Here is a 23263-nt window from a genome sequence, read left to right as displayed (position 1 = left end):
GTATTTGGAAGCATAGTCTTTTATTGACCTTTTATATGTCAGATACTTCCAGTCCTAAAGTCTGATTGCTTGAGCTGCGTTAAAAGCCATGGTAAAATATTCTAATTCTGCATACTGCACAAGAAAAACCCTTGTGTTGTTATCGGAATAATCTTTAAGTGTACCAGTGAAGCAGGAACCCAGTTTAAAACCCAGGCTGAATCTCAAACTGCTCTTTTCTCCCTTTACAGAGTGCTACGCAAGTTAATGCATTAAATAGTAATATATTATATTTATTATTATATGACAGAAGTTAATGAAATGACTGCATGATGAGTGACAGAATATCTCATCCTTCGACAGCAGTCTGTGATTCATTTGCAACAGTAATTTACACTAAATTAACTACATTTCATTGGGGAATAGATTACTACTATTACTAAAAACTAACTGAATTATATATTTTATCAGAATATGTTGTTTGCCCCGCGACCCTGACGGAGAAGCGATTTGGAAAATGGATGGATGGATGTTGTTTGCCATTTTATGAAAGCAGTGAGCCATGAGAGAATGTGTGTAACAGTGATTGTATTACAGTTAAGGAGGTTCCAATCATAACACACTTATCTGTGATAAAATCACTGTAACGCATGGTCTCTGTGGTTTATTGCATTAAGTAGACCCCTTAAAGCATTTCCTACTCAATTAATTTCCCTTTTTTCTTTACAAAACTGAGGCTTGTTGCATGACATTCAGGTGCATAAGGTAAGTGCATCCTGCCACTTTTAGCCACCATTTAGCTAAGAGACAAAGACAAACAGAGATAGCAGGCTAGCTAAACAGTTTAGTTGATTCCTGTAAGATATGAACAGCTGTAAATCTATTCAAATTTAGTATGAAACACTAAAATGACTTGCCAACTTCTCAGTCCTGAACAAGATTTTTCTTCAATCAGTTTTCAAGCACTGTATAGAAACACCAATAGAGTATTCGAGGCCTGTAAAATACTGTTTGGGACAGCCCTAATCTAGAAGGTATATTTTAGTCGCAGATTTTCAAAAAGTGAATAGGTTTAACTGATTAATTGTGACAGTTGTGTGCATCTCTTTGCAGCTCACCCCAAATATATTTGTCAAATTGTGTATTGTACTTTATATTGTGCATCAAGATATTTTCCCTGTACATTGGTTTAATATGTTTGTCACCTTCTGAAAAACTTCAGGGCAAGCTTTAAACGTTTCACTTCTTGGATCTTGGAGGCCCACTGCTCTGCACATTTTAGTGTTTTCCCTGCCCACTTCAGCTCTGGAAGGGCTTGATCATTAGCAGATTAGTCTGGATTAGACACATTAGAGCAGGGATAACAATAAAAAGTTAAGGACAGGGATCCTCCAGGACCAGGAGAACTACTGAACCACAGGACTCAGTGGCTTGTTTTATCTGGATCCAGATGTTCACTGTGATCAGAAATGGTAACTTCTTGGTTATCCAAGTCCTGGATATTCATCATAGTCAGATCTCCCAGTTCCACATCGCTGGACATTAGAGCTGGAGAAGATGAGTCTTCCACAAAGTCCTGTAAGTTCTCCTCAGGTCTGAGCCCAATGTTGTCAGGAATGATCTCCACCTCAATGTCTGATGAATCTTCGCTCTCCTTGAACCACACGGTTTTGTGTCTGCTCTGCCTCCTTCTCTCTTTAGTCAGAATGGATTTGACTTGGTCTTTAGCTCCCCGGGCTTTAGGGTGGCCAACCGGGCTGCTGCGGTGTACGTGGTTTGTATGAACTCTCATGCCACATAAGTTGCAGTGTCTTTGCCTCTCGCGGGGTATTACTCTCAGTCTTCCTGTTTGAGCTACTTCCAACTTCCTCTCTCTCTTATCCGCTCTTCTGTTGCCTGACCTGCCCATGTCACCTTCATTCAGGAAGCCATCGTTGGTGAACTGCAGGCTGTCTCTGGGCCTTGGCCTGTTAGTGGAACGAGTAAGCTGCAAGCATGGACCTAAACACTGAATGGGGGCATAAGATCAATCCCACTTTTTGTTAAATCAGCCGGACATCAGCAAGTGCACCATTTATTTGATCTTAAATTGATCTTGACCTAAATTTATTCTCTCTGATACTTTGTATAATATGAGCATTCAGAGCCGGACTCACAGAGCTTTGATGAGAAGTTGCTGACCTCAGATAACTTGAGTGTATCAGGGTTCTCCTTCTTCAGACGGGAGATGAGATACCCAATCACAATGAGGCAGAGCACCAGTAGAGCAGCCATTACAAAGCCCAGCAAAGCCATATCTCCAGCACGGTATCCCTCTGAGGGCGACTGAACTCCCACAGCTGTGATGGAGACCATGGAGCATAAGCATTGAAAGATTTGTTTTACCAGATAACTCAGAATGAGTGTAGTATGATGGTTCAGCCAGAAATCAAATGTACGAACTTGTCTCCTTACAAAAGGTGGCATCCTCAAGCCACTGGGGTGGCAGCTCTCAAGGGTACATCTTAAGCACCTTTAAGCTGCAGTCACACTAGACATTTGCCATTTGTGTCACCTTGTGAACTAGGACCAAGTCTGGAAAATTGTCAGCCTCCATTCTGGTGCAGGTAACATGCTAGTTAACCACAAATAGTAAAATGTGAAAAAGATTTTGAACTCTCATCTGTTGTAAATGTAAAGGTATACATAATTGGTACAGTTGGCAGTGGGATTTCCGTCCAATGGGTGCTGGGATATGCTTCAGCTCCCCCCGAGACCCAGAAGGATAAGCGGCTTAGAAAATGCGTGTGATTGTAATTTGTTCAAAAGTTTAAACATCCAACCAGTATGACTTTTGGTAGGGAACATACAGTATGTGTATTATGTTCTACTGCAACTATTTCATTTAGCTACATTGACTCCGGGTTTTTGATTTTATTTGTCTCTTTAAAAATTTTTTATGTGTACAACTGGGCTTTATGGACCATTTTGAACATTTAGGGTGCATTAATATTGTTTGTATCTTTGTGGGATAGTGTACCTTAAATGTGGTTGATAAGCCAATACATATATAGGTGTCTGGAGTTTGCTTCTTTATCTTTACATTCAAGGTAGTTGGCTAATCTGGTTAACACATAATCTACCTATGAAGGTTGTATCCACCCATTAGCAATGTACATACCTAAATCACCACACACGTGCTTCAGAATTCATTAGGTCCTCAAATACACTTGTTTATGTGGTTTCACATGCAGTATGAATACTCTTATAAGTAAAAATGTACAAAAGTACAGACAAAATTCCAGTTTTAAGATGGCTCCTGCTACTTTTTTAGCAATTCAAAATATGCCTGCTCATTTTGTAGATAACAGTGTATCAAACAGAGTCAGAATCCACATAAGAAATGACATGCTGTGTGAAGCAAATGTGTGATGATTAAAGAATGCAGTTTGATTGATGCTAAACTCTTTGGTTATAATAAACTAAATGGTTATAATCCACATTAGCCTCATAGCTATGGTGCAAAACTAAAAAAGCGAACTTCAGACACCAAACATGTCTTTGCTAAACAACTACATTATATCTAAGATAAAGAATTTGTAAATATGATATTTGGCTGACTCATCACTGTAAATGCAATAACAGAGCAGTCGCAATACTTTTGAAATGAATGAACTCACGTGGTAAAACAACCACTGACAATGCTGCTGTCCCTGATTCACCAGTAGATACATCAACAGCACGGACCTGCAAACAATCAAAAACCCTTTTAGACTGTTACCATGGAATGGTAATATTTTTGGTAAATAATTGCTCTAATCTGTAAATTCTTTTGTGAAATCTAAATAAATTAGTTCATCATGTGGGAAATTATATTTAGATGGTAGATGCTGTGGACATTGTACTTGCCTGCAGAGCAAAGGAGTCAGTCCGAACGGCTTTCTTCAGAAGCACAAACCCATCTGTAGTTATGTTGACATAACTGCTGTACTGTACTTCATATCTTATGTCTGGATTTATTCCCTGTCAATGGAAATATGCAGAAATCAAACTGTATAAGATTGCTCCAGTGGTGTGACACTATTTAAATGGAGTTCAACTAGTGTACATTCTGCCTTAAATATTAAAAAATGGTGTTACACTGCAACCTACATTTGCAAAGTCGTCATCCCTGGCTCTGACTCTAAAGGGTCTGTTTGAAGTCCTGTCTCTGAGCACCATGTTCTCAGGGCCCGAATTGCTGTAAACATATGCCTCATATCGCTCCCTCTCGAATTTTGGTGGGTTCCTGCTCTTTTTCATCACCTCAATGTTGACTGAGGTGGAGGCAAACTGGTCTCTGTTTGACACCTGTGAAGCCTGGTTGAAGCAACATCAACAGAATATTTAATTTAATGGATTTCTGAAATTCTGCATAAATCAACCGTTAAGATGTAAACAAAATCATTAAGAGTGGTCTGATGTGAAACGCAGCTTTCTAGAGAAACAGACTGACTCAGAATAGGAATAAAACGTCCAAAGCATTTAATGCCATTAAATACTGTGCTGCTAAAAGTATGTGGACACCTGACCATTACACCTATATGAGCTTGTTGGACATAATTTTGAGATTGTCTCCCTTGTGGCTGTAACAGTCTCTGTTCTTCGGGGAAGCTTTCCACAAGATTTTGGAGTGTGTCTGTGGGAATTTGTGCCCATTCAGTCAAAAGAACATTTGTGAGGTCAGGCACTGATATTGGATGAGAGGGCCTGGCTCACAACAGACGTTACAATTAATCCAAAAGATGTTTATTGGGGTTGAAGTCAGGGTTTGGTGTAAGCCACTATGGACCTTGCTTTATGGACAGAGACGCCTAAATGTTGGAATGGGAAAAGAGATTCCTCAAACTGTTACCACAAAGTTGGAAGCTGTATATTGTAGTATTAACATTATCCTTCACTGGAAATAAGAGGCCTAGGAAAAACACTGAAAAACATCCCCAGTCCATTATCCCTCCTCCACCCAACCTTACTGTTGGTTTACATGTTCTGCTTGGTTTGCATGGGCTACTGCTCAGCAGCTGAGCTCTTGTTACTCCCAGATACTTCTTTTCCACAGTAATAGCACTTACAGTTGATTTGGGCAGATTTAGCAGGGCAGAAATTGGATGAACTGACTTTTGATGACTGTGGCATCCTATGAGCCATTCTACTGCCAATGTTTGTCAAAGGAACTCTTTATACACTTTATACACCTGTTAACAAATGATGTGATAGAAACACCTTAACTCAGTAATCAGGAGTGAAGTCCACATAATTCTGGTCATATACTACTGAAAGCTATTACTTAGCTATAAATCTGTTTCCTGACGATGGAGACCCTGTATTATGAGTGTATTATAATTCTATATTATATGGTTTTTATAAACCCATTCCAGGTGAAGTGGTAATTGAAGGGCATTGTAAGGCAAAAAAGTAAATTAAGTAAATGTTTTCTTTTTGAATTTACCACTGTTTTCAATGTTATATATAAAGATTCAGACAAAACACATATACAGGTTCACTGGTCATTTTCAATAGTAAATAAAATGGCTATATCTGCAAATTGTTAATTAGGTATTTCACTTCAAACCACTCTGAATGACTTTGTTTACATCTCAACGACTCAACATTATATACAAAAATGTTGAAAAATTCCCTTTTAAATAGATCAAAATCTTTAAAATTGATAAACTTATGAAAAAAAGAATCAAATCAAATGTTTTAAGATGTTTCAAGCCCGTACTATGCAACAGTCACCATCCACAAAGTAAGTTCTAGTATTTTAGTACTAAAGAAGTACAATAAAACATGCTGCTTACCAAAACTGTGAGTGATATCGGGCCTGCAATGTCAGCTGGTTTTAACATGGTTATGTTTCCAGTGGTTTCATCTATTTGAAATATACTGTCTTCATTCCCTAGATTACACAAGTCAGTAAACACAACCATCTTATCTACAGATCTATTAAATCCAGCAGTTCTCTTAAATAGTAAGAATTACAAAAACCATTACCTCGAACAATTTTGTAGGTTATCTCCTCATTTCTACTTTTGTCACCGTCTCTGGCATAAATTGGACCTGGCTGCAACTGTAATGGCCCATCCTGAGAATCGGATGTGTTCAAATGTGATTATTCTGCCTTGTATGTACTTCTTTAAGAATGATGTATTTCAGTGTTAATGACTTTCTTAAGCAAAATGTATACAAAGCCAGACTTTTTTCATCCTATATTATGCAGGAGAGACTGTTTACCTGTTTTTCTGTTAGATTGACTCTTCCTTTATACCCAAGACTTAGGCAGATCTTGGCAGTTCCAAGAGTAGTCCTCATACATGGCTGAAACCAGGGCGGACGGTTGTCTATGTCTTTTATATTGACTCTTATAGTTGTGGTACCTGTGAAGGATAGCTGGTCTGGTGGTGGAGGTGATGGAGTGTCCTGTCAAAATGAAGATTTCCTTATGAGCAGTTTGAATATATTGTCTGTAGATGTGCTGTCCATGCCTACTGTCCTCAACTGTTCCATGCTTGAAATATACACTTACCTGCACATATAAAGTCAGTGTCACCTGCTGGACGACATCGTAATCCAAAGTCTTGTTCACAAGGATGTTTGGCTTGTACGTACTCTCTAGTCTGAAATACATGTTCTGCAGAAAGGGAAATATGAATGATTCTGACACTATAATCAGTTCAAAGTAATGAGGAGCAGAAGCTAGATGTAAACAAAGTGAAATGCACAATTTATCAGCTTTAATTTCTTTACAGTGGTGGGGATGGGAACCAAGGGTTGTATGATGCCTAATATATCATAATACCTATACAGATAGTTATTTACCATCCAAATGACCAGTGAAGCTACATGTGTCTCCTGTGTTTTTATATGTAATTTTGACAATAGTAAAATACTGACATCCCAAAAAATAAAGGTTTTTAAAGTTTTTTTGCCTTACAACACCCTGCATGTACCTCTCCATCATGAGTAGATAAAAATAAAGTATAAACAAATAAATGTTAGGCAACACCTTTATCTCAAACTATCATAAAACAATAACTCAGGCACCACGCAGCATATTTCTGTTCAATTCATGCAATAGCTTTCTGTGATATAGCTCTTAAAAGCTTTAAACTCTGCAGACATCTGGCTCCTATCACCACTACAGTGAACATCTCTGACTTGCTAAATTGCTTTAGAACAGTAGAATAGTAGAATAGTGGTGTAATCGGTCAGCGCCTGGTACTTATAAAGAAGAGGTTGTGAGCTCGAGCCTCACCTGAAGCACAGATTTGGGGCAGTCATGGGCTGCAGGTTAGGGAACCGGCCTTATGACCCCACAATCCCCAGAGCTGACAGTACACCACCAACTGCTCCTCAGGCGCTGCGGATAGGGCTGCCCACCGCCCCCTACATTGTGTGCGCTCACTTGTGTGTATGTAATGTTTCACTTCTCGGATGGGTTAAATGCGGCGGTGAAATTTCCCCGTTGTGGGACTAATAAGGCTCACTTAATCTTAATTTCACATCTGACTGCTCAGAATGATGTTTCAGTTTAATTAGTTTTCAAATTCTGAAAAATCACCTTTACAAAGACTGCTTTAAAACGTGGAGAAACAACAACAGGTTCACTTATGTTAGTTTGGGTTTATGTACCCAAAACATAATTCATTTTTACATAAAAATGTTATGGTCTCTTTTTGTCCCAGGCTATTTTTGTTCAAAAAGCCGTCAAGACTAAAACACTCTGGGTGGGAAAAAACTGCTGCTGGCTTAAAAGCATATATATGTAAATTAGTTAATTTTGCTTAGTTTCCATATGGACTGGGGAGTACGTAATATGCTTTGGAACGTAAAGACGGTTTACATACCAGATCAAACTTTTTTATTTAAGAAAAGTTTAGGAAATTTGTCTTTCCATGATGTGAACCCTTTAATCTCATAGCAACCTCATATTTCTACTTTAAGAGTTAAAAAGCTACAGTGTAGCTTTAATATCTCTCTCTATATATATATATATACACTCACCGGCCACTTTAATAGGTACATTTACGGCATTTGGCTGACGCTCTTATCCAGAGCGACTTACAATTTGATCATTTTACACAAGTAGGCCAAGGCGGTGTTAGGAGTCTTGCCCAAGGACTCTTATTGGTATAGTGTAGGGTGTTTGCCTAGGTGGGGATTGAACCCCAGTCTACAGCGTAGAAGGCAGAGGTGTTATCCACTACACTAACCAACCACCTTGGTACTAATGTACCAAGGTACACCTAGGTACATTAGGTTCAATTGCTTGTTAACACAAATAGCTAATCAGCCAATCACATGGCCGCAACTCAATGCATTTAGGCATGTAGAGGTGGTCAAGACAACTTGAAGTGCAAACCGAGCATCAGAATGAGGAAGAAAGGTGATTTAAGTGACTTTAAACGTGGCATGGTTGTTGGTGCCAGACCGGCTGGTCTGAGCATTTCAGAAATTGCTGATCTACTGGGATTTTCAAGCACAACCATTTCTAGGGTTTACAGAGAATAGTCAGAAAAAGATAAAAAAATATCCAGTAAGCGGCAGTTGTGTGGACGAAAACGCCTTGTTGATGTGAGAGGTCAGAGGAGAATGGGCAGACTGGTTCGAGATGATAGAAAGGCTCAAATAACCACTTGTTACAACCAAGGAATGCAGAATACCATCTCTGAACACACAACAAGGTGTCACTCCTGTCAGCTAAGAACAGGAAACTGAGACTACCATTTGTGCAGGCTCACCAAAATTGGAGATTAGAGGATTGGAATAAAGTTGCCTGGTCTGACGAGTCTTGATTTCAGCTGTAAACATTCAGATGGTAGGGTCAGAATTTAGCGTAAACAACATGAAAGCGTGGATCTATCCTGCGTTGTATCAACGGTTCAGGCTGCTGGTGGTGGTGTAATGGTGTAGGGGATATTTTCTTGGCACACATTGGGCCCCTTAGCACCAACCCTAACCCTACCTGAGTATTGTTGCTGACCATGTCCATCCCTTTAGGACCACAGTGTACCCATCTTCTGATGGCTACTTCTAGCAGGATAATGCACCAGGTCACAAAGCTCATCACCTCAAACTGGTTTCTTGAACATGACAATGAGTTCCCTGTACTCCAATGGCCTCCACAGTCACCAGATCTCAATCTAATAGAGCACCTTTGGAATGTGGTGGAACGGGAGTTTCGCATCATAGATGTGCAGCCGAGAAATCTGCAGCAACTGCGTGATGCCATCGTGTCAATATGGACCAAAATCTTTGAGCAATGTTTCCAACACCTTGTTGAAAGTATGCCACGAATAATTAAGGCAGTTCTGAAGGCAAAAGGGGGTCCAACCTTTCACTAGAGAGGTACCTGGCTGGTGAGTATACACTGTAATATCTAATGAGTTTCACAAAATATAATTGTTAAAACAGATCAAGAAGTATTTTCCCTCCACCATTACTTACCATATTCTATAAAATGTAACAGGATATTGCTAAGCTATTGTATATGACAACAATTTGTACATAAAAAAGCCATTAAGCTTTTCCAAGAAAAACAAAAAGGGCCTATATCCTGCATTTTTATTATATTTTGTTTTATGTCCCATTTGTGTGTATTTATGTAACAAAAACAGTTTTAATTCATTTTTACACAACCATTTTCCAACCTTTTCCATCTTTTTACCTTAGAATTAATCAGCTGTTTTTTGTTACTGTGCCTTTCAGACTGATCTCTGTTCTGATTGGCTGCCCCGTTTTGTGCGTCATGCAAGGAGCAGTCCAGCCTGAAACACTCCTTATAACTTCAGTGTGAATGGCGGGGCTGAACTGCTGAAGGCAGAATAGGCAGATAAATGTGAATGGGCTGTTTTAAGTGACATCACAGAAACTCAAAACGGCATCTATATGTGGCAGCTTAGTTTCGGTAACGCATCAAATTGGAAAATTTGTTTTTCTGTGATATGGGCCCTTTAAGAAAATAATAAAGATTTGCCTAAGACAATATTTGAGATGTATGTTTTTGGAGTAATTGTATTTAAGAGCATTTTTATAGTGGTTGTCTTAAGATCCTTCGTAAAATTTTTTCATAGAAAAGCTTTCATGAATCCAGCCCCAGGATTGGTTACTTACCACATTCGGCTCCATGGTATAATATAACACCCCGGAATCATCATCTTTGGCTTCAATCAGGCCAACGCTGGTATTAATAGGCGTGAGCTGTGAAAGAAGGATAATGTCGTAGTATATGATCAAAATTGAAAATCACCATGTGAACACATTATAAAAAAAAATGATATATATAATTATAATTAGAGTTGCCTGTGACTTTAGAGAATCACAAAATGTTCTCACCTCATTAACATCTAGCTCATATTCACTCTGAGCAAACGAAGGAGGGTTGTCATTGATGTTTTCCACTTGGACAAGCACAGTCAAAGTGATCTGTGGACAGCAAAAAGGATTGGCTGTAGTCTATTTCAGCACATGCAGATTTCTTGTATGAAACACCAGTAGCCTCACATCAGACAGAAGAAATTCTTCTCCCCAAATTCATTAGCATCGTCCCAAATTAGCATTTTTTTGTAAGTGTGACTAATGCTGCAATGGGTGAGACACTTACACTTTTAAAGCCTGTTTTATTGCAGCGGACCTGAACCGCAAGCTCCTCGGGATTTAATAGCTTCTGAAAAAAGAAATATACGCATTAACACCATGTGTACTAGCACCTGCTTTAGGTCTGCTGTGAATTTATTCAGCGTTCAATATTTCACATAGTCCTGAAGTCCAGAAGACTCTGTGCTTGTAAGTGTGGAAGGAATTAGCATTCTTTCTACAAACAGCGGTTTTTATCATGGATGTTAAAAACTCAATAAAACCCTGAAAATGATTTCTAGAAATAGCATGACAGCATCAATGGGCTCCAGTATCAAGCCAGTATCCTTAGAAAATGCTGGATTAAATATTGGAAGGTATATTGTTATTTTATTGTTATTGATTTAAGAACATATTTGTAGTGGTTGTCTTGAGATCCTTTGTATGTTTTTTTCATAGAACAATTTCCCTATCTATCTATCTATCTATCTATCTATCTATCTATCTGTCTGTCTGTCTGTCTGTCTGTCTGTCTGTCTGTCTGTCTGTCTGTCTGTCTATCTATCTATCTATCTATCTATCTATCTATCTATCTATCTATCTATCTATCGATAGGATTTTTCCCCTTCTGTAGATACAGTCAGGTGAGCTATGCCATTGGTTAGGACTTCAGGAGCTGAACTGAAGGCCTAACGTGCCAAATTAAATACCAACATAATTAGGAGCCAGCTGATTTGTCAGAAAACATGCCACCCTGGGCTTTCTGGAACCACTCTTAAGAGCTTTAATAGTCAGGGCTCACCAGTGGTATTGAAGAGAAAAAAAGAATGAATCCAATCCAACCCAAATCTACCCTGAAATGCATGCACATTGTGTGATGTGGCATAAGGTGTATTTCTTCCTGTGAGGTAAAAGAGTGTTTGAGTAGTTCAAGCATGTTAGCCTACTTTAGATGCTCATCTAAAGTGAAGTGCTTCAATGAAAATCAGCTCATTTTTATGTTTAATAGTTTTAAAGAACAACTATTGGACTGCTGTCCCTGTCAGCTGATTCTCAAGGTCTAAATATCAATATCGGTAATGAAAAAGAAACACGGTATTGTGCCACCTCTACTTTTTTTTCCATTTTCATATTTAACCAAGAGTTTTGGGTCCATTGTCAGAGAAAAAGCTGATGGTAAACATACCTCAAAGTCTAGCCGTTTCTTCACTATCAGAAAGGAGCCCTTCAGATCAAAGGCATCCTCTGGGTTCTCTATGAGAGTCAATGTGACATCCTTTGTTGTTGTGTTAATATAAGCAACAACAATGTCAATTGTGTTGTTCTCTTTAAGTGTCACAGGCTCTGAGGGAACTGAACAAACTGAAGAGAGAAGACAAATATTACTGTGCTCAAAGAACCACACCGGAAGCTACAAATAAACAACAACCAACAATGATTTTACTTCATTTCATGAATACAGTAAGTGGGGAAGTACATGAGTTTCAGTACAGAGAACTATATTACATTATTCATATGATGAGGCTTAAAAGCAGGCTGATTTGCAAGTTTCTGAATCTTTGAAGCGCCTCGGCTGATCTCAAATAGAGAGCCAAGAGGAAATTGTAGCATTTTATCTCTGTGCTGGTAATATCCACTCTAAACTGACAACAATCTGTCCCATTTGTAACACAGCAGTCAGAATGGAGAAATTATTACATATTATGTGTTGTCAATACAGTCATGTACGATAAAACTCCACAACACTTCAAAACGAGCAAACATTACTTATGCACTGTCAACAAGTGCTTGAAGCTTGAACTACAAAACAAGTCTTACTTACTTTTTTGGCCTAGGCAGAGTTTATGAAGGAAGAACGCTAATATGCAGCTGAAGGCAAACTTTACAGATTTTCGTGAATATTTCCTTTCCATGTCCCAGTATCTGACGAACACAAATAAGTATGGAGGACTATGGGGCCGTGGCACCAGCTGGTACTTCTTCACATAAAGCACTGACTGTGTTAGCTGATGAGTGGGAGTTGACTCCAGTCGCAATGTTTGTGACTTCATCTTACGGTCATATATTGCCTAAAGAGCTTGCCAACAGTGGACTGTTCCCTCCTACAAAAATACTTGCATCTGTTTTTGAGGGGTCATTTTGTATTAGTGTGGATGCTCCATCGCAGAGAAATGGCACAAGAATGTACCTGCAGAATGGAGGCATTTTAACATCTTGGCACCAAAATACAGAAGAAATGCAGTCTACATTTGTAAGGCTTTTCAGCCAAGTCTGAAAGAAGACAAAAGTCAAACACATTGGACCAAGTCTCTGAGCCAAGATTAGGCCTAGAGTGCTGGACAAAAAAACAAGGTGAATCAGTTCAATCTGGATTAAGATATTATAAAACTTGAAATATTCCCTACTGTTGCTTTCTCAAAAGTTGGCCACTGGGCCTCAATGAATTGTTTTCAGAGTAGAAATCTAGCACATATAGGGTCCCCAGAAAGGATGTAAGACAAGTTGTGGAACTATAAAAGGGAGATCCAGCATTGGAAGTAAAATAGGTTAGGACTAGGTTTAATCCCTGTCTGGAAAACTAACCCTATATGACCTAGATATTTGGGTTTTACTCTGAAAACTACTCATTCATGTAATGGCCTGCATAAGCAGTGCTAGACTGTAACCAAATACAATTATTCAGAATACAGAAATGAAGTATTATATTCAGTCCATGTTATATTTTACGTTATAGACACTTTTTTTTAAATTTTCAAGTGAACATTTATTAACTATTTTAAAAGCAGTGCATAGCAGTGTGTGAAATAACCCCCCAAACTGTGATGTTCTACTATGTTCTACTGTGGACTAAACACATAAGTCTTACTTTGGTATTAAGGAATATAAATTTACTATTTAGAATGTTACCGCATACTTTAAGTATAACAACTAGAAAAATTGCATAATAAATGTACATGCTACTCAATCTGCAAACAAAAACCACACTACCATACTGCTGACTAGCATTGCACATAAGGGCCACTGACCATGTCACATGTGCACTCAGATACATACAATACAACCCAGCACATCATACAGAGGACTATAGTAGCAATACTGCAACTCAGTTAGAGCTACAAAAGCAAACTTCATAAACTCACACATGACTGCCTATATTACATGCAGTGTTTTTCTCTATCGTGTCCTTTAAGTTGCTTTTGAGGGACTTTCAGGAGGTTTCATTAGGGGGTCCCAGATGCCCTGCAACCTCCTGTATTTTGTACCTTGTAGTAAAGACACTTAATAGACACACTCCAAAGAGAAACACAACAAACGGCTTCTTTACAAAAATCTAGTTCCTGCTAAAACCTGAGTAAACTGATAAATCAATATGACGAGCCAGTTTCCATATGCCTTGCAATATACACTCACTGGCCATTTTATTAGGTACACTTGCTAGTAAAAGTTTGGACCCCCTTTTGCCTTCAGAACTGTCTTAATTCTTCATGGCATACTTTCAACAAGGTGTGGGAAACATTCCTCAGAGATTTTGGTTATTTGAGTTACTGTTGCGTCTCTATCATCTCAAACCAGTCTGCCCATTCTCCTTTGACCTCTCGCATCAACAAGGCCTTTTCGTCCACACAATTGCTGCTCACTGGATATTTTCTCTTTCTCTGACCGTTCTCTGTAAACCCTAGAGATGGGTGTGTGTGAAAATCCCAGTAGATCAGCAGTTTCTGAAATACTCAGACCAGCCCTTCTGGCACCAACAACCACGCCACGTTCAAAGTCACTTAAATCCCCTTTCTTCCCCCATTCTGATGCTCGGTTTGCACTTTGGCAAGTTGTCTTGACCACCTCTACGTGCCTAAATGCATTGAGTTGCGGCCATGTGATTAGCTGATTTGCTATTTTTGTTAACAAGCAATTGTACCTAATAAAGTGGCCTGTGTGTGTGTGTGTGTGTGTGTGTGTGTGTGTGTATATATATATATATATATATATATATATATATATATATATGTATATATATATATATATATACACAACCCCAATTCCAATGAAGTTGGGACGTTGTGTAAAACAAATAAAAACAGAATACAATGAATTGCAAATCCTTTTCAACCTATATTCAATTGAATACACTACAAAGACAAGATATTTAATGTTCAAACGGATAAACTTTATTGTTTTTTTACAAATATTCACTCATTTTGAATTTGATGCCTGCAACACATTCCAAAGAAGTTGGGACAGGGGCATGTTTACCACTGTGTTACATCACCTTTCCTTTTAACAACACTCAATACTCAAAACACTCAGCGTTTGGGAACTGAGGACACTAATTGTTGAAGCTTTGTAGGTGGAATTCTTTCCCATTCTTGCTTGATGTATCTGTACTTTACTGAAGTTTTTGCATTTTGGGCAACTTTTTTTTCACTCCACTACATTTCAAAGTCAAATATCTTACTTTTAACTCCACTACATTTTGAGAAATCTGTCGTTCCTTTTGGTTTTTGTGTGTGTAAAAATGTAACATGTCAAAACAAAAGAAGTGCAAAGCAAGATCACCAAACAGGGCACAGTGGTCACTTTGTTCTGAGCTTGTTTCGACCTGTTGGTCATACCAACCCAGTGCAGCACACGGTTCAACATCAGTGCAGCAGCGTAAAAATTTGGGAGCACATACGTCGACCTAAATGATAGAACTAACCTAACCTTTGTGTAAATAGATCACAATATTGAAATATGTACACATATGCAGCTGTGACTAGCATGTTTCTGAATTCATATAAACACTTTATTTTATAGTAAATTAGTTTCGGGTTAGTTGCCTAGGCAGAGTTTATGACTCTTGCCACAGCTAGCATTGATGTGCCATCCTGGCATATATATATATATATATATATCACCTCTACCTAATGCCCTTAAAAGAAATGTGCCACAAAGGCTTCTTTGAGCAATGCAAAAGAACAGCGGTGTCCAATATTGTTCCTGGAGATCTATCATCCTCCCACACAAACAAAACACACCTGATCCAGGTAATAAAGGCCTTCAGAGGCATCTGAATATCAGAGCCAAGTGTGCTGTATCTCTCCACGGTGGTAGATGTTACCAGGACTGGACACCCCTGTCATAAAAACAATAAGGTTCTTTACCACTTTATTGATTCATACAAGAACCTTTACATTATGTGGAGGTTTTCCAAACTTTGAAAAAAAAGCACACTTGCACATACAAAATGGTTCTTTGAAAAATCATCCATTCAAGGCTTCTTTATGGAACTGAAAATGGTTCTTCTGTGGATCAAAGCAAAATAATCCCTTCTGACACCCTTATTTTTAAGAGTGAAGAAGAATTTAGGAACCTTTCTTCTTAACAACAGACTTTGTAGCCTTGTCATGCTGTTAGGTTTCCTCATTCTGTGTCCTCCAGAGTGCACTAGTACACACAATCGTGACATGCTCTGGTATTATACATGTTTGGAGACAAGTAGAGTCTCATGAAGCTGGGCTGCTTTCCTCTGCCCCCCCCCCTGCCCCCCACTCCACCCCTCACTGCTGCTGCTGTGTGGGAACAACAGGCACACAGTGCTACATGAAGCAGACACATTGTGCAGCCATGTAGATGCCTGCTAATGTCATGAGTTTGGAAGAGCAGCCCAGGAGCTCCACACAGCTGGGCTGGAGGCTGCCTTGTTTTATAAGAGAAGATTGTGGTTTAACATTCTTGCCTAGTATAAATAAAAATGCAATTGCTGATGCAATCTGGAGGTAAACACAGAAAATAAAAACTATTAATTAGTGGCAAGCCTAGGTTAGAGGTACAGTTAGGATTTTAAAGGGCCTCATTGTAAACAAAAAATTTTGCAGATAATTGAAATATTACATTTTTGAGTTAATTGATTTTGGCCAGCCAGGCGGCACGGTGGCGTGGTGAGTAGCGCTGTCGCCTCACAGCGAGGAGGGCCTGGGTTCGATTCTCTGACTGGGCGGCCAGGGTCCTCTCTGTGTGGAGTTTGCATGATCTCCCTGTGTCTGCGTGGGTTTTCTCCGGGTTCTCCAGTTTCCTCCCACAGTCCAAAGACATGCAGTCAGGCCAACTGGACATGCTAAATTGCCCCTAGGTGTGAGTGTGTGAGTGACTGTCTGTGTCTGTCTGCCCTGCGATGGACTGGCGACCTGTCCAGGGTGTATCCTGCATTCTGCCTGAAGACAGCTGGGATAGGCTCCAGCATCCCCCCGCGACCCTGACGGAGAAGCAGCTTTGAAAATGGATGGATGGATGATTTTGGCCAAATTACATCATATAAGATTCTAGGAGACAGCGGGGGGGAACTGATACTGTATTATCCTTTGTATTTGGTGGTTGTGAGCTTTCTACTACCATGCTTCACTATAGCTGCAGTATGGATGTCCTGCAGCAGAGGGCAGCATATATATACATGTAAATGTGACTTGCTTATGTTCCAATCACTTCCATGTCCAGAGGTGTATATGACCAAGCACCTAGGTATACAGATTCACAAATGTTTGTAGAAGCAGTCTGCGAGAGTGTCGCTCTCAGGAGTTCAGTGAATTCCAGCGTGGTACCATGATAGGATGCCACCTGTGCAAAGTCCAGTTGTGAAATTTCCTCACTACTAAATATTCCACAGTCAACTGTCAGTGGTAATATAACAAAGTGGAAGTGATTAAGAATGACAGCAGCTCAGTGGTAGGCCACGTAAAATGACAGAGTCTACTCTCAACGGATGCTGAGGCGCATAGTGCGTAGAGATCACCAACTTTCTGAAGAGTCAATTGCTACAGACCTTCAAACTTCATGTGGCTTTCAGATTAGCTGAAGAACAATGTGTAGAGACCTTCAAGGAATGGGTTTCCATGGCTGAGCAGCTGCATCTAAGTCTTACATCACCAAGCGCAGTGCAAAGCATCGAATGAAGTGGTGTAAAGCGCTGCCACTGGACTCTAGAGCAGTGGAGACGTGTTCTCTGGAGTGACGAATCACGCTTCTCCGTCTAGCAATCTGATGGATGAGTGTGAGTTTGGTGGGTGCCAGGAGAACGGTACTTGTGTGACTGCATTGTGCCAATCGTAAGTTTGGTGGAGGTGGGATTATGGAGTGGGGTTGTTTTTCATGAGTTGGACTCGGCCCTTTAGTTCCAGTGAAAAGAACTCGTAATGCTTCAGTACCAAGAGATTTTGGACAATTTCATGCTCCCAACTTGGGAACAGTTTAGAGGCGACCCCTTCCTGTTCCAACGTGACTGCGCACCAGTGCACAAAGCAAGGTTCATAAAGACATGGATGAGTAAGTTTGGTGTGGAAGAACTGGCCTGCACAGAGTCCTGACCTCAATATGATAGAACACCTTTGGGATGAATTAGAGCGGAGACTGCGAGCCAGGCCTTCTCATCCAACATCAGTGTCTGACCTCACAAGTGTGCTTCTGGAAGAATGGTCAAAAATTCCCATAAACATACTCCTACCTTCATACCATAAACCTTCCCAGAAGAGTTGAAGCTGTTGTAGCAGCAAAAGGTGGGCCGACAGCATATTAATAAACCCTATGGATATATATATATATATATATATATATATATATATATATATATATCCATATATTTATATATGAGTTTTTACAACCCCAATTCCAATGAAGTTGTGACGTTGTGTAAAACAAATAAAAGCAGAATACGATGATTTGCAAATCCTTTTCAACCTATATTCAATTGAATACACTACAAAGACATGATATTTAATGTTCAAACGGATAAACCTTTTTGCAAATATTCACTCATTTTGAATTTAATGCTTGCAACATGTTCCAAAGAAGTTGGGACAGGGGCAACAAAAGACTAGGAAAGTTGAGGAATGCTCAAAAAACACCTGTTTGGAACATTCCACAGGTGAACAGGTTAATTGGAAACAGGTCAGTGTCCTGATTGGGTATAAAGGCAGCATCCCTGAAAAGCTCAGTCATTCACAAACAAGGATGTGAACAACTGCATGAGCAAATAGTCCAACAGTCCAGGAAAATGTTTCTCAATGTGATATTGCAAGAAATTTCGGGATTTCATCATCAACAGTCCATAATATCGAAAGATTCAGAGAATCTGGAGAAATCTCTGCAAGTAAGCAGCAAGGCAGAAAACCAACATTGAATGCTCGTGACCTTCAATCCCTCAGACGCCACTGCATTAAAAACCCACATCATTCTGTAACGGATTTTACCACATGGGCTCAGGAACACTTCAGAACCACTGTCAGTGAACACAGTTCGTCGGTACATCTACAAGTGCAAGTTAAAACTCTGCCATATAACAATAAACAATAAATTGTATCCGTTTGAACATTAAATATCTTGTCTTTGTAGTGTATTCAATGTAATATAGGTTGAAAAGGATTTGCAAATCATCGTATTCTGTTTTTATTTATGTTTTACACAACGTCCCAACTTCATTGGAATTGGGGTTGTAAACACTGTGTCCACTCACTGTCCACTCTATTGTTGTAGACGTAAAGTCAGAGACAATAGCTCATCTGCTGCTGCACAGTTTGCGTTGGTCATCCTCAAGTCCTTCATCAGTGGTCACAGGACGCTGTTGGCTCGATATTTTTGTTTGGTGGACTATTCTCAGTCCAGCAGTGACAGTGAGGTGTTTAAAAACTCCAGCAACACTGCTGTGTCTGATCCATTCAGACCAGCACAACACACACTAACACACCACTACCACATCAGTGTTACTGCAGTGCTGAGAATAATCCACCACCCAAATAGTTCCTAGTAACCCTATGAGGGTCCATGGGGGGCCCTGACCACTGAAGAACAGGGTAAAAGGGGGCTAACAAAGTATCAGAGAAACACTACAGGATGGACTACAGTCTGTAATTGTAGAACTAATAAAAGTGCACCTATATAGTAAATGGAGCTGATAAAATGGACAATGAGACATTTCACAGGTCTCGGAGCTAAACAAATTGATGTGATACTCAAAGCTTCATAACAGCTCCACCAAAACAAAGTAAAGGTCAGATCTGATCCTCTCATGTGAAGTTTTACATGGTATTAAAATAAAAGTTTGATATAGTGATATACTTTTTTTGATATACTTGATATTTTGATATACTGTTTAAGCTTTAGACTGTGCCAGTCAGTACATCAAGTCCATATAAACAAAATAAGATGCAAAAACAGTGCAGTTCTTTTTGTGATATCACAAAAAAACAGTGCATTTACATATTTCTGCCTATTGTTCAGAAGAAATGTTTCAGCCCTGGACTGCTTTTCGAATAGGGTACAATACAGGGCAGCTAATCAGAACACACCTCATTTACATATGATATAGTTCTTAGGTGTAAAGAGAGAATTAATTATGGCTATTTAGAATGGAATTATTACTGTTTTTGGTACCAACACAATTACAATTGTTAGAAGTGTTCTTAAATCCATGTGAAAAATGTAGGATGTGGGACCTTTAACTCACCACTGAACTGTGCTCAAAGCTGCTTAGAGCTGGCTGGAGTCCTTCCAGCATGTTTGTTGTAGCACTGACTAAATACTGTTGTAGGTCAGTCTAATACTGTTCTAAATATTTACACCTAGCTGTGTGGGATGGTTCATAGCAGGGCCGTTGTTCATAGTCCGTAGTAAAGCCCAGCTGTCATATACAGCTGCGAGATCATATGAGACCATATTCAGCCAGTGTAGGAGATAAATTGCCACACACATTTGAAAAGTCCTCTAACAGAAGGCGAACCGACAACAAAACTGTTTTAGGTCAGCTGCTATTTCAAGATTGCATTTTTTACCTCCAATTCATGTTAAGGAAATACTCTCTGCTCTTCACTGCTCTGCTGGTACACTTTTCTTCACTTTACCTCATTTTAAGTCACAAAGAGCAGTAAAATGTTAGCCTAGTTTCAGAAGGTAACGTCACTTTGTTTCAGACATGGCTATGATTATTTTAGATTTTTTTGGAAGTTGGCTTGACAGAAGGGTTGTAGAGAGTACTAGGCAAAAATCAGAGACCACCTTTCATTTAATGTCCAGTCAAAAACATCATTATATGATTAATTATTTTCAGGAGATATTAGTGAATGTATAGCCACAAGCAGCAATATGAGGAGTCCAAGCATTAATCAGCACATTAAGGCATAATATTCTATGATGTGGGCTTAATGTCATAAACATAACCCACAAATGTTGCGGTTTTACAAGTTATGATTGAGGCTCTATATAGAATATAATTGCCACAAGCATTATGAGCACTATGAAGCATAATAAAGGTTGCAATAATACACTTTTTCTCAAATACAAAAATGCCCAAAATGCACAACTTACAACATATTATTGGATTTACAAATGATATTCAAAACACTACATATATTGTTTTATACAGGTGCATGCACAAGTTTGGCCACCCCTGGTCAAATGATATTTTTTGTTGATTTTTGAGAAATGGAAAATAAATTACACAACACACATCTGCACATTTTAATGCACAATAACTGTTAAAAAAAAAAAGAAAAATCAGAAGAAAATCAACCAAGAAAATCAACAAAACATGTCACTGGGTGTATTAAAACTTTTGCATGCAAGTATACATATAATATCTTTTTATACAATGTCAAAATATAATGAACTGTGCTAAAATATAATGTAATTACATTTTTAGAAGGGCATATGTCTCAATATTGTGGCTTCAACGAAATGGACAAAACAAATTTATAGCCAGTTTATAGGCATTAACACATCTTTGCTTAAATAACTTCAGTAGAATAACAACTGGATTTTGACATGTTCTTTGCTTTCCATTGGTTTGCAGAAACAAAGCAATTTTGTAGCTATAACTCAAATGACCTTCTTTATGATGAGAATCAAACTCTTACGTATATGCTTATCAATAAACAGTTGAAAAAAGTACATGGAGATATTCTTTGTGCTACTACTACCAAAAATACATATTTGCTGTTTTTTGAGGTGTATTTTGCCTAAAAATTCAATCATCCAAGGCAGGCTTGGTATCCAAAGTTTGCTTTTATATCATCACACTGGAGCTATGAGACTTGCGTATGTGGTTTGTGACACTGTATGACATACTGCTATCTAACCAAACTGTGGTATAACTGAAAACAGTTGTCACATTTACCATGAGGCTTTTGTTTTATCAGTACTTTTATATGTTTTTATAGATAGCAGGATGTCATACAGTGTCAGAAACCATATAAGCAAATTTCTTTAAGATTACTCAGTGATTCGGCATGATTGATGCATGCATGTAATAATGTTATACAGTTTAAATAGTACTATGCTGGTTGCTATAAGCTACCATTACTTGCTGGCTACATTAGCCTTATAGCTGTAGTGTAAATCACACATTGGACACTTGTGTTGACTGAATGATTATATTTGTATAAAGGACAAACTACAAACTCTAACATCTCAAACATTTAGCAATTAGCAACTCAAAGTTAGTATTTAACACTAATTGCCACCATTTTAATGCATACAGAGTCTCTCAGTCTAGAAATATGAGGTGGAAATCCAAGTGTGGCTACATACATTAGTAGAAATGCGGTGAATTAAAAAAGTAGAATGATTAAACTTCTTATAAAGTATAAACCCCAGCAAAAGTTGGTTAAATACAGTAACAATATAGATTAACTAATATGTTGCTTATTTACAGAACTATGCAAAAGTCAAAGACCTTGCTTCATGTAATTTCCAGCCCTTAAATAGATGTTTTTGAGGAGGTGAGCTACAGAATGACCCACTTGATTAAGGCAGGAAAGAGTCAAAAGTGGAAAACAGGAGTTTTTAAAACTAGAGTTAAAAGCACAATTTAAACCCCTTAAAATTCTGGATGGAACTACAGGGATTTGCAAACTAGGTGAGCTATTCTTAGGTTCTAGAAATGCGTAATAAAACTTTGGGCCCACCAGTGGATCCTGGCCAATTAATGGGTTGAAGGTACAGAGAAAGTGTAATAACGGTGCAAGAACTGGTAAACCTGGTAAAACTGTCACCAACAGTACTTGAAGCTTTCACCTTTGAGAGAGAGGAGAAAATCAACCTTCACTCTTCCCTCAGATCTGAAAAAATTCACAGGTGTTTCTGTCCATCCTTCCACTGTGAGTAGACAACTCAACACTATGAGTCTGTCTAGCTGTCAAGAAAACCTTTCTGACAAAAAAAATACAAAAATAAATTGTAAAAACTTTTGCAAATCACAGAAAGAAGCTGCTCAGAATAATGGACTGACCACCCCAGAGTCCAGACCTCATCATCACTGAATGTGTTTGAATTATGAGAAGAGGAAAATGTAACCAACAGTGCTATGGGTCTGAAAGGATGTGTAACTGTCAAGAAGTCCTTACTGAGATTAAATTAAAAAATGCAAAAAAAAAAAATCTGCAGAAGCTGCTGGTGTTCTGTAAACAATGGACAGACCACTCAAGAGTCCAGACTACAACATCATGGAATGTGTTTGGGATCACTCGGATCAAAGATACTGTAACCAATTTCTAAGACTGAACTTTGGAGGTGTGAAAAAATATCCCTGCAGTTTTCTTTAAAAACTGAAAGCAAGTCACTTGAAAGCAATGGAAGCTGTAATAAAGGCAAATATTGGACACAATAAATACTGAAAAAAATGACATTATATTAAGTTTGTAAGTTTGTATTATATTAAGTATATATATAT

At 38.7% G+C, this 23263-nt stretch overlaps 1 protein-coding gene across 1 annotated transcript; it reads right to left on the bottom strand.

The window, feature by feature from the left end:
- Positions 1 to 809: 809 nt before the first annotated feature.
- Positions 810 to 12557, bottom strand: cdhr5a (cadherin-related family member 5a). Its single transcript, XM_017684979.2, has 14 exons — positions 12395 to 12557; positions 11759 to 11934; positions 10601 to 10663; positions 10333 to 10422; positions 10111 to 10197; positions 6524 to 6628; positions 6232 to 6417; positions 5992 to 6082; positions 5799 to 5896; positions 4111 to 4317; positions 3868 to 3981; positions 3639 to 3705; positions 2161 to 2318; positions 810 to 1987 (listed from the first exon to the last, which is right to left on the bottom strand). Exons 1-14 carry the CDS (start codon positions 12483 to 12485, stop codon positions 1403 to 1405), a joined length of 2118 nt encoding a protein of 705 aa, XP_017540468.2. The 5' UTR covers positions 12486 to 12557; the 3' UTR covers positions 810 to 1402.
- Between the last annotated feature and the right edge of the window lie 10706 nt (positions 12558 to 23263).

The sequence above is a fragment of the Pygocentrus nattereri genome, chromosome 15 (genome assembly GCF_015220715.1).
Source record: "Pygocentrus nattereri isolate fPygNat1 chromosome 15, fPygNat1.pri, whole genome shotgun sequence".
Classification (NCBI taxonomy): domain Eukaryota; kingdom Metazoa; phylum Chordata; class Actinopteri; order Characiformes; family Serrasalmidae; genus Pygocentrus; species Pygocentrus nattereri.
This window is presented reverse-complemented; position numbering and strand designations above follow the sequence as displayed.